Below are 19,012 nucleotides of genomic sequence, written 5' to 3'. Positions count from 1 at the left end.
AATCGCATCAAAATCCGTTGCGTAGTTTTAAAGAATTAAGCATACATAGGGACGGACAGACAGCGACAGCGACTTTATTTTATAATATGTAGTGAAGAAAAATACCACTCCGTCATTATTTGCAGTATAAACAGTAATATCTGTACAAATTGCATACAGTTACAAATATTTATAGCGTCCACCATTATATATATATATATATATATATATATATATATATATATATATATATATATATATATATATATATATATATATACAAATATTTTTTTATAAATAATAATAATAACAAATAAATAAATAATAACAATATATTTGATTCTAATATCATTCGATGCAAATGTTTGTTTCTGTATCATAAAACATAAAAAATTTTATAATCATTTTTCAGATACCTCTCCACAGAATAAGCAATGAACCAAAAAAGATGATATCTAGACACACATCACCTACTTACACAAATGGGGACCGAGATCCAGTCATAGAAACTAACACGATGGGCATACCTAAAAATAGTTCTCCGATACTAGATCCCCATAAAACAAATGATGTCAGCACTAAAAGTAGCCCCATTGCAGTTGTGGCTGATGGAGAAGTTGTTGTCTTTGATGACAATGATGATTGGAAAGGTAAGATTCGGTCGATGTTCATAAGAATTACATCTGATGATTTAAATTTAAGCATTTGTTAATGGCTAATTTAAGCTCTTTACCTATTTGCTTTGAAAGGGTTTACTTCAGAAGGGAATTTGTTATCAAGAAACAGCTTTTGTTTAATTAAAGCAAATAGTTTCATGGTGACACGCTTAATTTTCATGTAAATTATGCACTTGAATAATTTATCTCTATTATGTCTGTGGTTACTGCACTAAGTATTCTAATGCGTAATGAATACTGTAATCTCTTTTCTTCTTATATTGTTATCAAAACTCAGTTGATTCTTAATAATTTCAACCTGTTTGTTGTTTTGTCTTCAAATTTTTTGCTTTACTATCTTTGCACTTGCTTTGTTTACACCAATAATTTCTATTTACACCCTCTTTTTCACGTACGCTTAAATTTTATTATCCAAATTTTCTACTACATTTAAGATTTTCGAGTAATTTTCAGAGTAAAAATTTGTAAATTTCTTTAATTTTATCTTTAAAATATGTGTAAGTAACTTGATATTTTTGGATACTACTATTTCGCGTACGTTCCAAACCTTTTCCATCCTTCCCAACTAACCATTGTTATTCACAAAATCTTTTTTTCTCTTTCTTTTATTTTCAGTGATATTGAATTCTGTGTCTCTAGGTTTGAGGACTGAACCCGATGCTAGTGATGATGAAATAGATATGAGTGTAAAAAGGACTTTAGACAATATTAAAAATGGTGATAGTGATGTAATGAACAATAAAAGTGAATTAAGCTGTGATGGAGGGAGTGAGTCGACTCCCTCTAGGGAAGATGTGAGGTTAAGTGACGCCAGCCCATCTGGGGTCTGGTTGTCTGGTGATGAAGATAAGAACAGGGTTACTAGAGTGATAGGAGAACTACCGATAGCTGAATATGAGGGGTCGCCTAGAAGATATGGAATTGGAACTCAAAAAACCACTAATAGATCGCCAAGACCTGGCTTTCCTCAGGTAAATTATAAAATGTTAATATTATAAATATATATAAATATATTGATATTATAAATAGTACAATAAATTTTAGACAAATCAACTAAATGCATATATACGTATAATGAAATAGATGTTGACTCAGAATAAGTACCAAAGACATATTTAAGAAAAAAATGAAAATAAAATGCAACAACAACAAATACATATATGGTAACTATGACGACACATACAGTATAAATTATAATTAATCATAGTTATATACGCAAAATACATAAATATATTATATAATACATATATGGCGCAATGGAAAGGATTATCAAAAAAATCCAACTAAACATTCAAATAAAAATTTAAATTAAACATTCGAATAAAAAATTTCGTTTAAATTTGCGGTCATGTAATCTTTCTTATTTTTTTTTAGAGGGTAGTAACAGAGAGCAGAGACGTCACTCCTCCTTCCAGCTCGGCTGCGTTCGACTATTTATATGAATTCTCGGAGACGAGGAAGGTGCTAGAGGAATTTTTCAAATGTCCAGCCGTTGCTGGACAGATGGCGTTGAATAGCAATGATGAAATTGTTAATTTTCAGGTAAATTCAATGTTATTTACTAACTAACCAATATGTTCTAATTTTAAATATGAGTCTATAAGATTTCTATTTTTTTTTTTGTAAATATGTTTTTTAGGACCAATATTTTTTTATGTTTTTTCAATATTGTCTATTATGCATTTCAGGATTTAGACTACGAACTGCGACGTCAAACGCAAGACTGCCTGTCGGAGAATGGTTTGGAAGGAAGTGACTCTGAGTGGCCTCAAGTTACGGATACCATACACTCGCCTCACACTACCCACAATCATACCAACTTCTTAGGATTACAAGTAATTTTTTTTTTCTTTATAAAAGTCGTATTTTAGATGCACTCTGTACCTAACCTTAGCGCGAATCATCAGTTTTGTGAGAACGTATATTTCTCTTCATATTATGACGGCTTAGAGTTCGTCAATAAAATTATTGACATTTTATATAAAGTCTTATTTGGATTTGATGTTCCTTTCACGTCTATCTCTGGATTAAGCAGATTAAACTAACCTTAAATGAAAGCTGCTTAAATGCTACTTAATCTACTCTCAATCTTATTGCTAGCTGTCGAAGTAAACTGCTTGAAATTATTTTTTAGCAACAAAGGTCCCGGTATCCGGAGCCGAACGTATCAGAGCTGAGTGTGGGCGCAGCGTGGAGCGGTTCCGCCTCGCCTGGTGCACCGAGACGCGACCGCGTCCCCTTCGCTCTCTCCTCCGACACTAGCGACACCGGTAGCGACCTCTCGCTCATGCTCATGGAAAACGAACTCTCCGAGATGAAAGGTGAGACAAGTACGTATTGCTGCACTCCTTACTCCATATGGTTGTGTGCTCACGTACACCTAGTGCTTAGTGATCACGTGCTCTCTTCTGGCACCAGCGACACCAGCAGTGAACTCTTGCTTATGCTCATGTAAAACAAGTTTTTTTTTTATTTATTTTATTAAAATAGGTACACATTACAGAGAATTAACAATGTTATATTAATTTATACGGTACAATAATGTTTCGTTTGAACAAATCCTCTAAAAATATGCGTATACAGCATGATCAATTCATAAACACACTGTTTACAAGTATATGTATAAGTACAATATAATTTATGCATCAAAACAATTTACTCACACAAATATACAAATATATACACATATCTATATATGTGTATATATTTGTATATTTAATTTTATTATTATAATATATAATTATAATTATGTGTGAGTATCCATAAACTCACACATAATTACACATAATTTTTGACGTGAAAGGTGATATAAGTACATATCCTGCATTCGTAACTTGATATCATTGTATACTCATGTACAAGCTATTGTATAGCAACCGCATATCTTCAGCCCTATCCTATATCACAAGCTCATAATTGGAGAACGAACCCTTTGAAATGTACAACATACATATGTTACATTTCTTAGCATCAATGTGTACTCAATACAGTCTAAAATTAAGGTGCTTAGTGACCGCGTATCTTTCAAGTTTCCATTAGATATCAGCGGTGAGTATACCTGTTATTTTTTTTATACTACTTAGAATGCTAGACAAGCTGACGGCCCATCTGATGGAAAGTGGTAACCGTCGCCTATAGACACGAGCAGTACCATGGACATAATAGAGTACACTGTTTCGCCCATGATACCCCCCATGCGTTGCCATTCCTGAGGACTTAGTTGTTATTCCTCTGTACCCTGTAAATTCACGCCATATCCCATCCTTCAAACCGAAACACAGCCATGCAAACACAACTGCTTTACGGTTGAAACACGAATAGGACAGAGGTACCCAAGTACCCATTATTTGTTCATCGAAATTTCTAGAGTTTTGAAATATATTGTCTATATTTCTATTGCAGTGCAAATAGACTCGAGCCGCGTGGTTGTGACGCATCTACCGATCGTAGAGGACGGTCTCTCCTCAGGACATGCGTCTGACAATGACAATAATAATCAAATGCCATCGCTGCAGGTAATTGTTTTTATAGTAGGGAAGTATTTTTTTTAATGGATGATAATGGAGCGGTAGCCTCGCCTGCATCAACGGTATATGCTCGCGGGGCACCAGTGAAGGATGATAAGTGAGAATGAAAAGGCTGGTCAGTTAGCCCATCGTGATGAGTACACCTGGAATTCAGCACGATAGTTTCCAGGGGGGACCACGTGGAGGTCGACCTGACAGGGTATATTGCTAGCAATGTGACTGGTAGTCCACATTACTAACAATCCCTTCTCCCCAGCAGGGGAGTATTATATTGTATCAACCAATAACCGTCCACTGCTGAACATAGCCTCCCTCGAAAGAGGGGTTTGCCAGTAGTTGCCACGTTCGGCAGGCGGGTTGGCAACCGCAGTTTGGATTTTGGCGATGTTTTAAGAAGGACGCTGCTGCCCATCCCTCGATGGTAGGGAAGTACCAAACATTAATAAGAGAAGTCTGATGGTACAGATAGTAAAAGGTTAAAATTTAAAAATGCCACCTGCTCATAGTCGTGAGGTCTCGATATAGAATGGGCCACCCCTTCCTCATCATCATATCTACCGTTAACTGTACACTGCTGAAAATAGGCCTCCCCCTATTGGAGGATTTTGCCAGTAGTTGCCAATCTTGACAGATGAGTTGACAACTGCAGTTAGACTTTGGTGGTGTTTAAAGAGGGACTCTGCTCATGCCTCGTCAAGTTCCCTTAATTACCTCTTACGACACCCACAGGAAACGAAGGGATGGTCCATTCTATGCCGAAATTACACGGTACTATATATAATACAATGGCCTATTTGTATCATTTACGGTTTGGAAAAGTGATTAAAATAGATATAAAGAGAAATATTTATTTGCAATGCAATTAGAAGGAAACTAAGCAAATAAAAAACAAAAATTAATCAATCATTGTTTAAACCCAATTTTCCATTTGCAGACTCATAATACATCAGTAATCATAGAAGAAATAGTTGAAAATGGAACTAATACAGACCCTCATGTTCTATCAGATGCCGATTTACATTCTTTGGATCCTTTAGGTGAGTGTAAATCTATAACATTTAATTTACGTACTTGTTTAATATGCCCTAGATTTAGTCTAATTTCTTTTTATACAGTAACTATTGAAATATCACTATTATTATATTTTCACATACCGAAAACTAAATATATCGATAATTATGTTTATATTTAGGTTTACGCTTATATAAATGTATGAACAAAAATCCGTATGGATATGTATGTATTTTAATTTTTATCTGGAAACATGAGGATCTTCCTATGCCACTGCGTTAGGTTGACTGGAAGAAATCTCTTTTAGAGATAAGTTCGCCTTTGCTAACATTGTTATTAACTTATTGTTGTTAATGTATGTTTTAGTGCAATAAAGAATATATATATATATATATATATATATATATATATATATATATATATATATATATATATATATATATATATATATATATATATATATATATATATATATATATATATATATATATATATATATATATATATATATATATATATAATATATATAATCTAAATTAATTTTATTGATATTGCAAATAGATTACATTATTGCAAATTTACTATAAGACCCAAATATTCATATGTGGATGCATCATAAAGTTTGAATATTGTGTACAAATACTAAATAATTATTACAGCGTGTGGTGAAGTGCCGCCACCGCCGCCGGCGCCGGCGCCGCACCGGCCGGCTGACGGCGCATTGCCAATACCACATACAGCGCCGCAGCACTTGCCGCATTCGCCGCATTCACCGCACGCGCCGCACTCGCCGCATTCGCCGCACGCGCCGCATTCGCCGCATGTGTCGCATTCCCCGCACCACCATCACGCGCAGCACATCACACATCACGACGACGTTTATCCGCCAAGGTAGAATAATGTTTTTATTAGATTTTAAGCGACTCTCGCTGTCTAAAGGATCCCACAATTTTTTTTATGTTTATCTCTTTTATCTTCTACTACTACTATTCTGTCTTTACGTTAAGCCGCAACAAAATATTGATACTATGATATGCTTAAAATAGTTCAAATATTTGCGTTTATTAAATTTAATTATGTAATTTTTTCCTCCAATTGTTTCACGTGATGAATGAAAAATGAGCATAGAGGATATTAGTTTAGACATTTAGTAAAATAAAGCAAAATATATCAACTAAATTATTTTTCCAACTTGAGAAACAGCATATTAGTTTTATTCCCTTCGTTTCTTTTTATTTTATATCTATATTTATATATTTTTTGAGAAAAGAAAGAAATGTATTGATGTTATTATATTAAATATAATAATTTTTAATGATTTTACAGAAAACGGCCGTCTTCAGCTCAGAGCGCGGAATCAGTAGAAATAAAACAAGCCAGCGGTGACGAAGGTAACTAAACAATTACCATTTCATCACTTCGTTGTTCACCACTGAATATAGACTGTCTGCCACAATATGAATTAATTGAATAAATTAAATTTTAAATTTCAAAATTCTATTTAAACCTAATTTAGATATTAAAGATAATATACGATTTAAATAGAATGTCTACTCAGAAAAAAAAAACCTAATTACACAGAATTCTTTCCTTGCTAACTATACTTTCTATGTTGACAGATTGATGTGATTATTATGCCTATTCTTATTTTAAAAAAAATTAAAAGTAAATGTTCTGCATTTAGCTAACTACTAAAAACTTATATACATTTTTTTTTATGGGTGAAAATGGTATGGTAACCCCGCCTGCGCTAACGGGATACGCTGGCGGAGCACCAGTGAATGAAAACAGGCCAGTTAGCCCATCATGATGAATTCATCAGGAATTAACCATGATAGTTTCCAGCGAGAACCGCGAGGAGGTCGACTTGGTTGGGTATATTGCTAGCAATGGGATTCTTGGTCTCCATTACTAACAATCCCTTTCCCCCCGCTTATATACATTTGGCTAACTAATAATATTATTGGTATATTCCAGATGAAGCGGACACAGATTTAGAGACTGACAGACTACTTGGGCAGCAGAGGACAGACGACCAAGGCTTCTTCGATGAAAAAGTAAGTTATTTTAAGGTTATCTACTGTATTGATGATGTTGATTCACTCTTGTTAATGACGCAATCATATGAATCTTTTTTTTTTTATTTATAAACATTTTTCTTTCAATTTGTCCTTTCGGACAGACTACGACCACAAGCCATTCTGCCTTGTACGTTTTTATATGGTGTTACTGCATAATCTATGGTTGCTGCAAGGATCGTGAAGTGTGAAGCAAATTGCGACGACCTACTAATCAGCAGCCACATTCACGTCATTCGTTTATAATTGAATTGCATTATTTACCGTCACCTCTTCGTTTTTTCATATATGTATGCAAATTATTGTAAATTTATATAGTTCAGTTGCTCATATATTAACACTAAACCTACCAAGCGCAGTCAAATGACCGTTTTTGAAGTTTATTTTAAAATTTTTCATGTATAATTTTACTGTATCACCATGTAACTTATTGACTTTTTCTATAATATACATACAAGCCATTTTTCAATATTTACAACTTACTATTATTTACTTGTTTACTATGCGATTGGCTAAAATCTCTTTCCATGTTAAGATACATATTTTATTTTAAAGCGGTCATTTGACCGCTCATAGTAGGATTAAGTATGTATGAAATGTCGGTAAGTTTAGTGTTAAAATCATATCCAAAAGAACAACAAATCCGTTATTACTGCAAATCCAGTAAAATAAACTTGGAACTACCCAATCGGCAAGGGCTAACCAACGCACACATGCCCAAATATAATGGCATTCATTAAGAAAAAAAAAAGGTAATGTCAATGTCGTCGGTAACAAAAGTCACAGCTTTTTGTTTGCTTGTTTTTGTGGTAATTTCCTTAAATGATTATAATTTACCAAACCGGCGACTTTAAACATCAAGAACCTTATTCCATCGTTGGCGACCTTATTAATTTTATTACATGATGAATAGAATAATTTTTTTGAATTATGGCGCGTCTCACATAACAGAGAACAACCTAATGTGTGATCTCGCTTACAAATGCATTGTGTTACCTTGTGACATTAAAACGATTTATTATATTTCATTTTTATTGTACGGAACAAGTGCCAACATACTTGGTGAATTTTTTTTACTAGTAACTAAAAATTCCATCATATTATAATGGAATTTTTGGTTTATCCTTACACGTATTTTTTTTTAATGTGTGATAATGGAATGGTTGCCCCGCCTGCGCTATCGGTATACGCTGGCGAGGCACCAGTGACGGTGACGATGAAAAAGCAGGTCAGTTAGCCAATCATGACGAATTCCACTAGAATTAAACGCGATAGTTTACAAGGGGGACCGCGTGGAGGCCGATCTGATAGGGTGTATTGCTAGTTATAGGGAAGTCAGACCCCATTATAAACAGGCCAGTTAGCCCCTCATGATGAGTTCATTAGGAATTAACCATGATAGTTTCCAGGGAGAACCGCGAGGAGATCGACCTGGTTGGGTATATTGCTAGCAATAGGATTCTCAGTCTCCATTAATAACATTCCATTTCCCCTGATAACATTATCATGCCATACAATATAGTTCTAGACAAAACATCAATACGATACTAGTATGACACAATACATTTTATTATTCCGAAGTCAGTCGAATTACCACAGGTCATAATTCTATATTACGCGACTAATTTACATTCGATAACTCATTAAAACGTGACCGTGACACACTGGCAGATAGATTGACGAACACGGAAGTTTCTTCACAAAAATATTTTTATTTTTTGATATACTGAAATATAATATAATGAAAGGAGAATGTTTGTCAAAACATAACGTAATTACATATATATGATTTATTATGTATGATTATACATACATTTTTATTATTTTTAATTAGTTACTCTAATATTTTTTACTATTTATATATATATATATATATATATATATATATATATATATATATATATATATATATATATATATATATATATATATATATATATATATATATATATATATATATATATATATATATATATATATATATAGGTAGAATAATGTTGGATTAAAATCTGCTAATAGGTTACTGCGCAAAATCTTCAAAATCGACAGAATTATTAAAAAAACCATCCGTTTGATTTATAACTCCTAATAAAAAAATACAATAAATAAGTAACTAAATAAATAAGAAATAATAAAATAATGATAATTTGATTTAAAAAAATTAACAATATTTTAATCGTAATCTCAAATTTTTTTTATATATTAATAAATTGTTTAGTTATAAATCAAGTACAGTAGTATATATTATTTAATAATATGATGTAAAAATGGAAACAATATTAATTTTTATACCTGTATTTATAATTAAACAAACCAACAAAAAAAAAACAATTAAAAAACAACAATTGATTAATTAATGGATTTTATAAGTGAACACTAAGTCAGCAGCATAACATGATGTAATTTGTCAGCTGTAAGCTGTAAACAACGACTAACTAGAGGCGCGCGCGCAGCCGACCGACCTTGCTCTCCTATTATGGCTCGGTCATAGATTAGTTAAGTTACAGCGCGTTATTTTCTGCCTACAAGTAGTCTGAGATTATGTTTATATATATATATACAATTTATATTTTTATATTATACAAACTTATATTATATATAATACTAGAAACAATCAACGCTCTGCCGGTTTTTTTTAAATAAAATACATCTTACTTCTTGGTAATATAGGTGAGAGTTGCAGAAGTTAAAAATATTTAAAAACGGGTTAAGTTAGTAAAATCAAATTTCACCCCGTTTTTTATATTGGTTTAGATTAAAGAATGAAAGTCATATTGTAATTATATAGTTATTATATAGTTATTATATTCCGTTCACCATAGTGATAATCGGTAATCTACAAATACCTCTGACTATCCCAGTGAGGATTATAGTCATGAACGTATTTATTTTAATTATATGTATACTTTTTATGGTTGTTATAATACATACTTATTAAAATAGCGTGCAATTGTGAGATCAATGTATGTTACACACTCGTGAGTCCGTTTTAATTTTAAAACAAGTTCAAATAGTATTTGTATGTAGTGGTATATAGACATAGTCCCAAGGCTATCTATTAATAGGTATTAAAAAGCAAAATAATATCTCAATCTAAATCTGTACGTTTAATCTTTGCCACGACGTATTTACATTTTACACATTGAATAAATCGCCAACGCATGAACGCATCAGTATTCATACAACGCGCTCCAACTCAACATGTGTGCGTGTCTACATGATAACATTGATAACAACACACGACGATATGCGACTAGCGTCGGAAACGTGCTACTGGCCCGATAACAGGACTTGTATGGGAAACGTGGCGTGAAATAATATAGTAGTAATGACCGACGGGGAAAAGTCACCTTGTCTAGACTCGAATAGTGATATTGTTGATAACAAAGATACGGAATCGAAGGAGTCATTAGAGGATGTAACGGAGGAGACTAAGTGCAATGTGTCGAGTGATGAGTGTCAGAAAGAGATAGACGATAATGAGTGCGTGGTCGAGAATAGTAATGGTAATGAAGAAGAGGTATGTAATGTTTTTTATGACCTATTTTTAATACTTGTTATATACAATAAAGAAATAATTATTGTAATAATTTAAGATTTAGTTCTGCAGAAGGATAGTGACTTCTGTCTTGATAAAATTAATACGGTACCGATAAAGTTGCAAAAAGAAATATCAAATTTGGTTCAGAATTAGCGAAGATAAGGTAAAGCGTACTAGGGAATTGAGAATCCGCTGCTTTTGTAATTGCTCAAAGGATTTTCATTTTAACTGACGACATATTATTGTCGAATATTTTTTATATTTTATTTTCTTAACTGATCAGTTAAATAAAAAAAATAGGTTACCAAATTGTTTATTACGGTTTATTATACTTTATATATATATATAAAGTGTATATATGTACGTATATTTAGTGGTGCGAAAAACGGTTAATAAAAAAAAAAAAAACATTATAAAAAGTTATATACCAGAATAAGAAAATTTTCCGCGTCCTTATTTACACACGACATTTAGAGAAATATATTGTATCTGTACTAGGTAAACGAGTTTATTGGCATCGTTTTGAATATATTTCATAATTGTCAAGTTTAATATGTTGTCACGATTTTTGTCCTGGATCGAATCCTTTACCAGAGAATGTTGAAAGGGTTGACTTTGTACAAATGTCATCTATTTGGGAAACCTCTGTCCCATTCGTGTTACTGCCTTGAAGCAGTTGTGTTTGCATGGCTGTGTTTCTGTTTGAAAGGCGGGCTATGGCAATGAAATTGCAGGGTACAGAGGTATAACACCCAGTCCTCAGGAATGGCAACGTATGAAGGGTATCATGGGCAACATAGTATACTCTGTTATGTCCATGGTACTGTTTATATCTATAGGTTATTGTTACTTTTTTCCATGAGCTTGTTTGCCGTACTAAGTTGCATTTAAAAAAAAATTTTTTTCGTATGTTTTACGGAATCGGCCCTGTCATATAAAGTCCAGTAACAGACAAACAGGTTGTCTTTATATATCTAATAAAATGTTTGTATCCGAGTAAAAAAATATGCCATATATAATAATTTGAAGTCATTATAAATAAATTGATTATAGTTATGCAAATGTTAATCTTATATGTAATTTAAATAATATTTTCGATACTCAAATGGGGTCTACGTAGGTTAAATGTCTGGGTCATATTGTAATAAAAAAGTATTGTATAAAAAATATAATATTAATTACGATGAGTCTCCATGTTAACGTCTCATTAATGCAAATGTTTATTTAAGAATATTTTTAAAGTGTCAATGACTTAGTGGTTATAACTTACTTTAATATAAAATTTAATTAAAATCAAAATTAAAATGCATTCTATATTGTGACATGTATATAACAGAATATATAAATTTTTTTTTTTGATGGGTGAAAATAGTATGGTAATCCCGCCTGCGCTAACGGAATACGCTGGCGGAGCACCAGTGAAGGGTGATAGATGAGAATGAAAACAGGCCAGTTAGCCCATCATGATGAATTCATCAGGAATTAACCATGATAGTTTCCAGGGGAACCGCGAGGAGGTCGACCTGGTTGGGTATATTGCTAGCAATGGGATTCTCAGTCTCCATTACTAACAATCCCTTACCCCCCAATATATCAATATTGTTTTTGGTGATTAGGCATGGGTAATATTGGTACTGCTCTTTTTATATTGATGGCGGGAAAATTTTCACGATCGGGTTCTTTCGACATTAAATATCTGATAACAGACATTTAACATATTCGTGGATAGTTAAAGGCTGATATAACGATGATGATGAAGTAATGATTAATTTAGTTGTTCTTTTTCTATATTTTTTAATGAATGTCAAACCCTGTTCGATGCAGTTTATATAGTAGTAAATGTGTCACTATTTAAACTAACTCCATTTAAGTCTAACATATGCTCGCAGTTCTAAATAATGCTTGTAGAGAAAATACGATTAAGTCAAACGGGTTCATTATACCATATATAGTACTGATGCTCGTTTTAGTGCGTAGGATGTCGCCTTGGCCAAATGTATGAACTATATGCAAGACCTACTATAATAAACTTATTATAGTATTTCTTATATATATATATATATATATATATATATATATATATATATATATATATATATATATATATATATATATATATATACTAAAAATGTCACTGCTTTTTATTGAGGTGCAAAATAGGATCTCCAGCGCCATCCCTACGACGATGCAAATAAACGTCTTCACTGTCTAATCTTATGGCGTTTATCTTAGACCTTAACGCCCAGTTTTAACCTCTTTTAATTTTCTCCGACCGTCTCTTTCCTCTCAAGAGCAGGTTTTTTTTAGTGGATTTTAAGAAAATGGTTACCCCGCCTGCGCTATTGTTTTACGCTGATGGGGCACCAGCAAATGATAGGTTAGGATGAAAGCAGATCAATCAACTCATAATGGCGAATTTATCATAAAATAACTACAATGGATTCCAAAGGCAATCGCGTGGAGGTCGCCAGTAATGAAGCCGTTAGTTCCCATTTCTAGTTTATCCCTTCATCCTTATCAGGCCAAGTGCTGTATATGTTGTTTGTCATCAGGGATGGCGCAAGCCGAAGTCTCGCACGGTGATGCCGGCGGGCAGCGGCTCGGGCTCGGCGCGCTCGCCGCCGCACGCGCACGACGCGCCCGACGGCTCGCACGCGCGCGACGAGGACGCGCTGCACAACGGAAAGGTATGCCCTGCGCTTCATAATTATTTATTTATTACATTACATCTACTGGATGAGCTTTATAGTCTTCCAATACGCTCACCAGGAAATCAACAGTACAATAATATTTATAAAAAAGGAATAATACGCATAAATAAATTTGATTTCTAAATTCCTGTATACAAACACCTTGTGGTCACTCGACGAAACTCCAGCAAGTTGGAGGCAAATACATCCAATTGCGGATACCGGTTCAAAATATCATTGAGTAGTTTCAATGCAAGAGATAGGGGAGCTTGCTTAGGCAACTCTGTTCTTCGCAGTGGAACATATTTTTTTTTATACAACTTAGAATGGCAAACAAGTTGACGGCCCAACTGATGGAAAGTGGTAAACGTCGCCTATAGACATAAGCAATACCATGGACATAACAGAGTATACTGTTTCACCCATGATACCCCTCATGCGTTGCCATTCCTGAGGACTCAGCTGTTATTCCTCCGTACCCAGTAAATTCATGCCATATTCCACCTTTCAAACCGAAACACAACCATGCAAACACAACTGCTTTACGGTTGGAACACAAATGGGACAGAGGTACCCAAGCAATCGACTTTTGTACAAAGTCTCCCTCTGGTGATTGCCGACTACGTGCTCGCACGTAGTTACTGTGCGCTCCTGTTGATATTATTACCAATACAGTTATTATTTCACTAGTTAAGCGCCTTTGTAACATAGTATCGTAAGATTGCAAATTAACTGTCAAATTTCAATTATAATTGAACATTTTCAATGTTTTTGATTGATCATTAAAACAGTGCTCTGCTACCACCGTGGGCTCCAGGTATAGAATAGGCCACCCCTTCCATTCCTGTAGGTGTCGTTATAGGCGACTAACAGAACTTAATAGTAGTGGGATGGGCGACAGCGTCTCTCTTAAAACATCACTGAAAGCCTAACTGCAGTTGCCAATCCGCCTGCCAAGCGTGGCAACTATTGGCAAAATTCCCTTTATGGGGATGGCTTATTTTGAACAGTTGACAATTAACGGCTAATATGTTCATGATGAGGACTTACAATATTTTATATTTAAAACAATAAAATTATTTTTCAGGACAAAGATGGAAAAAAGAAAAGCAAAAATAAAGAAGGTGAGTTAGTTTTTTTTATTTTAATATTTCTACACTCATTCGAAACATCAGAATATATTATAGTAATATCTTGTCTAAATCTTTTTTTTTTTATTATAATCATATGACCATTACCAATATAAATTTATGGATAAATTAAAATATAGACAATACTCAATAGTCTTGTATATAAAATGATGGTAAATAAAAACTACAGTAATTATATAAGTTCGTTTCTCATATTTAAGAGGGCCTCTTAATAGTTTCATTACATAATAGAATATTATATTTTATCTGTATATAATTATATTTATACACGCATTTTATTTTCCGCATGCCCCGGAACGTTTTTCATGGTGAGTAGGTAGTATAATGTTTGGCATTTACTACGATCTAGAAATATTTATTAAATCAACCATTAAAATAGTTTCTTTTCTGTTATAATTGTTAATTTAATAATTAAATTAAAAAAAAATCTTGACGGACATGGGAATATATCTGCTAATTTTTATGTCAGATTCGTCTTAATGGATATAAAAAAAAAAGATTATTTTTCATTATTTATTAGTATTTATTTATTTATTTAAGCTAGAAACAGATTTTAATATCAATATGATCTTTTACAATTATAAGTTTTCAACTTATATATTTTAATATAAACTAATTATATTTATACCTGATAAATAGAAAAAAAAAAGAAAAAAATCATTTGTCCATTAAACAATAAGTAATGAATAAAAATGGTTTGAGATGTAACATTATTATATGTACTACACCAGTGTGCACTGATTTGAATAATATCCCACGCTAATTCCAGATGCGGCTCGTAAAGTTCTCATAGAGGGCGTCTTGTTCCGAGCGCGGTACCTCGGCTCCACGCAGCTAGCCTGCGAGGGTCAGCCCACCAAAGCGACCAGGATGCTCCAAGCCGAAGAAGCAGTTTCCAGAATTAAGGTATGACAACGTACTAAACGTCCCGGACGATCCAACAACGGATGAGGGCGTTATATACGTTGGAGCTATTTTTGAATATAGAATACACTATTACCAATTTAAATTTTTTTATGGAATGTTTACATTTTTAAAATATTCGCGAATTATAATTATATTTTTAAGAAAAGTTATTGACAGATAAACCGTCAACTGAAGTAAAACTTGACATAGACAATTATTTTGAGTTTTCAGGAAACCGATTTTTTTACCACTTACAAACGTTGATATAATTGTTATCTTTTTATATATATAAAAAAAAGAAAAAATTGACTAACCTTTAATTTTTTTTATTTACCTATTTTAATTGATAACAGATGATATAAGTATATATTGTCGTAACATTCCAATCATTAACGATCTATTAATAATAAAGTATCACGGTGCCTTGACTCAAAACTAGCTTACATTCAATATGATCATTAAATTGCCACATTTGGTACAATAAAATGGAAGTAATAATGAGATTGTTTGTCTACAATGATAACTCCAAAACTAATAATTTATTGTTTAAATGACATTAAATTTTGTTTGTAGATTGTCTACTTTATTATTGTTACTCTAATATATTGTTTGTCAAAAAAAATTATGTACTTAAATTAATCTTAACCATAATACCATTTTTGTTCTATTTAGACTGCTTATGCACTGTTCTAAGTTTAAAAATTTTCTTTTATAAAATACCATTTTTTTTCTTCTACTACGAATAGTGCACAAGCAAATCTATGTTAAGTTTTAAGATCGTTTACGTCACCTTTTATTAACACCTCTGGGTTTGGGAATATAACAATTTATTTTGTTATACTTAACATGCATTCTCATAATTTATAACACAATACAAGGGCAACCGTATTAATTGCCAGTGTGAATCGGTAACATGTTGTCTCTTTTGTAGATGTTTGTGAAGAGCATGAAATTACTTCTGTCTCTTTTCTTCACCGTTCTCTACAGCACTGTTGTCCAAAATTTTATGTATGCTATACGAGAGAATACCTAATTAACAGGAGCTACAAAACTCCGCCTGTCTCACACATGTCTCGATACTTTACTTCTTTTTCTATTTTCACTCTTGATACTTTTTAAATATTTTATTTTCTAAATACCCTAAAATTTATCTTTAAATATTTATTTATATTTTTCGATTTATTATTCTTCTGAAAAAGTTGCTGTACTTAAATATTTACTTAATTCCTTCTTATATAGAAACTTATGTATAACTAAAGCTATTGATAGTATTTATAGCGACTTTGAAATATTCAATTTTCTATAATAGCTACTGGGCATTACCAGCACCTTCCAGCTTCGAAATTTTTGCACGCAAATCATAATGTATATAATGTAATTTCATGCTCATTAGGTTTAGTGTTTTGAGAATGCTAGTGGGTTTCCTATTTATCCTTATTAATCCTAAAAAAATGGTACCATAGACTAGAGTTACGTGTCGTGCAAGCCCTGTGAATGTGACGGAACCTTGTGGCCGGTCCACGTACCTGTCCGCCAAACCGTTTTCGCTCTTATTGACATGGCACTAGAGTATTTTTTTCAGTGTGCCCTCACCCCGACCCGACCCAGGAAGATTGTCGGATCCCGTACTGGCCGGCTAGCCTCCTCTGGATATGTTTGCTCTATCGCTTACTATTCCGCTTGATGCTATGCTTTTTTGTTCCTTTTTATAACAGTGCAAGGTAAGATTTAGTAAGTCACCCGTACGGTTCTAAAATTTTTAAGTTATGTTCACTCTAAAAAGTGCATTGTAAAAGTTAGGGAAATTATTACTTTATAACGCAAGGAATAAAACATATTCAATATTTACGCGAGTGTAATACAGACATTCCAAATTTAAATAATTGACCATTTAGAATAGTTTACGTTTTTAGAATTAAGTATTTATTATAAAATGAAATAAAAAAATTACTTCAAAGTACTATTTATAACTAAAAAGTACTATTATCATTGAATGTACATTACGTTTAGACTGTTTGGTTTGACCTCGACGTAAAAAAAATACCTACTGTACTTTTTTAAAATTGTATATGTAGGTTTTAGGATCTATATAAAGATAAGGAATTAATTAAAATATGACGGAAGATTTATTTATTATTGTTTTGTTTTAATAGAGAATTACGAAAGTAGATTTACAAAGAAATACATAAAGTCCTCAAATTAGAATGTAGAAATAGGACGAATAAAACGCGATCGCAAAAATCAAGCTTAGCAATTTTTTTTCGCCAAATTCTTCATGCAGCAATGCAGTACTTGCACAGTAGAAATTTCGCCAAGCATGTTTAAAAAAATAATTTAAAATTCAATTATTAATAAGGACTTTTTCGTTCATTCGATATAAATATATAAAAAAATACTCTGATGACTACTAAATTGCATGAATAAAAAAGATTCTGGTTAATTTAATTAAAAAGTCATAAATGGGTAGTCCTTGAAAATATATCCACTTTAATTAGGCAATATTGGTAATAAAAAAAAAATAGATCGAAAGAACGAAAACATGAAATACATCATAGATGAATGAAATGAATACAGTTCATTCATTCAATTGAAGTTGTCAGTCGTTTTAATTTTGACGCACAATATAACTCACCTGCACGATAGCATGTAACATGACCCGATTCACACCGGCTGAGGTGGCCGAACGGTCTCACAGACGCGTATAGCTTTACGCCTAAGCACAATTGATATCAAACCCTATTATAATACTGTTAAAGATTGATTTTCCGTTAGGTCTGCTTTCATACTAACGACGAACGATGCTAGCTCGCTTCTCACATACCATTTTTGAATTGTGTGTTTGTATTCGAGTTGTTTTGCTTGCTTTTGCGCAGTTGTTTGTCGGAGGACAAGGTTGGAAGTGTTTGATTTTATTGGTATTTGGATGGTCCATTGTCTTCATAAGAAAGCAAGCTCGTTAATACTATTTAATATTAATATGACGCATTGCTTTTTAGTCGTAAATTACTCATTGATTATCTGAGGATTAATTAAAAAATAAAATGGAAAAATAAGTTGTTAAAAATATTTTAATCAAACTCGATGTTAGGTGAACTGTAAAAAAGCACTAGTCTCAGATATAGAATAAACAGTGCATAATGATTCGTGATTATGCTTATCTTTATAGAGTACTTTCATTTATATTTGAGCATTGACGTATTTTTATTTGTTTTTAATTAATTGAAAATGGCCGCCGTTTTAATATGCATTAAATTAATTTATAAGCAACATAATTTATATATATATATATATATATATATATATATATATATATATATATATATATATAATATATCATAAAAAATAGTCCCCAATTTAAATATCTACTAGAATTTTTAATTACACTGTAAAAATGGCATGTTTTCTTTTGGGTTAAAATATGTCTGTCAAAATTGTCAGTCAAACGTCAAATT

The 19,012-nt window shown here is 32.5% G+C and overlaps 1 protein-coding gene across 9 annotated transcripts in view; it reads left to right on the top strand.

Annotated features, from left to right (window-relative positions):
* The window catches only part of LOC113518482 (protein lin-10-like), a 209,203-nt gene that overhangs the window by 180,613 nt on the left and 9,578 nt on the right, over positions 1 to 19,012 (top strand). For 4 of the 9 annotated variants that reach the window (XM_052892953.1, XM_031913286.2, XM_052892959.1 and 1 more), the window contains 13 exons: positions 392 to 629; positions 1,272 to 1,627; positions 2,031 to 2,198; positions 2,345 to 2,491; positions 2,791 to 2,986; positions 4,059 to 4,171; positions 5,118 to 5,220; positions 5,854 to 6,085; positions 6,521 to 6,585; positions 7,172 to 7,251; positions 13,366 to 13,500; positions 14,591 to 14,627; positions 15,424 to 15,560. In XM_052892953.1, coding sequence (XP_052748913.1) covers positions 392 to 629; positions 1,272 to 1,627; positions 2,031 to 2,198; positions 2,345 to 2,491; positions 2,791 to 2,986; positions 4,059 to 4,171; positions 5,118 to 5,220; positions 5,854 to 6,085; positions 6,521 to 6,585; positions 7,172 to 7,251; positions 13,366 to 13,500; positions 14,591 to 14,627; positions 15,424 to 15,560 — 2,007 coding nt within the window. The remainder of the gene's footprint in view (positions 1 to 391; positions 630 to 1,271; positions 1,628 to 2,030; positions 2,199 to 2,344; positions 2,492 to 2,790; positions 2,987 to 4,058; positions 4,172 to 5,117; positions 5,221 to 5,853; positions 6,086 to 6,520; positions 6,586 to 7,171; positions 7,252 to 13,365; positions 13,501 to 14,590; positions 14,628 to 15,423; positions 15,561 to 19,012) is intronic. The other 5 variants (XM_052892955.1, XM_052892956.1, XM_052892957.1 and 2 more) reach the window with 3 other exon arrangements.

The sequence above is a fragment of the Galleria mellonella genome, unplaced genomic scaffold (assembly GCF_026898425.1).
Source record: "Galleria mellonella isolate WM207_F2 unplaced genomic scaffold, CSIRO_AGI_GalMel_v1 utg171, whole genome shotgun sequence".
NCBI lineage: Eukaryota > Metazoa > Arthropoda > Insecta > Lepidoptera > Pyralidae > Galleria > Galleria mellonella.
The sequence above is the reverse complement of the archived record's forward strand: the minus strand, read 5'-3'. Positions and strand labels throughout refer to the sequence as shown.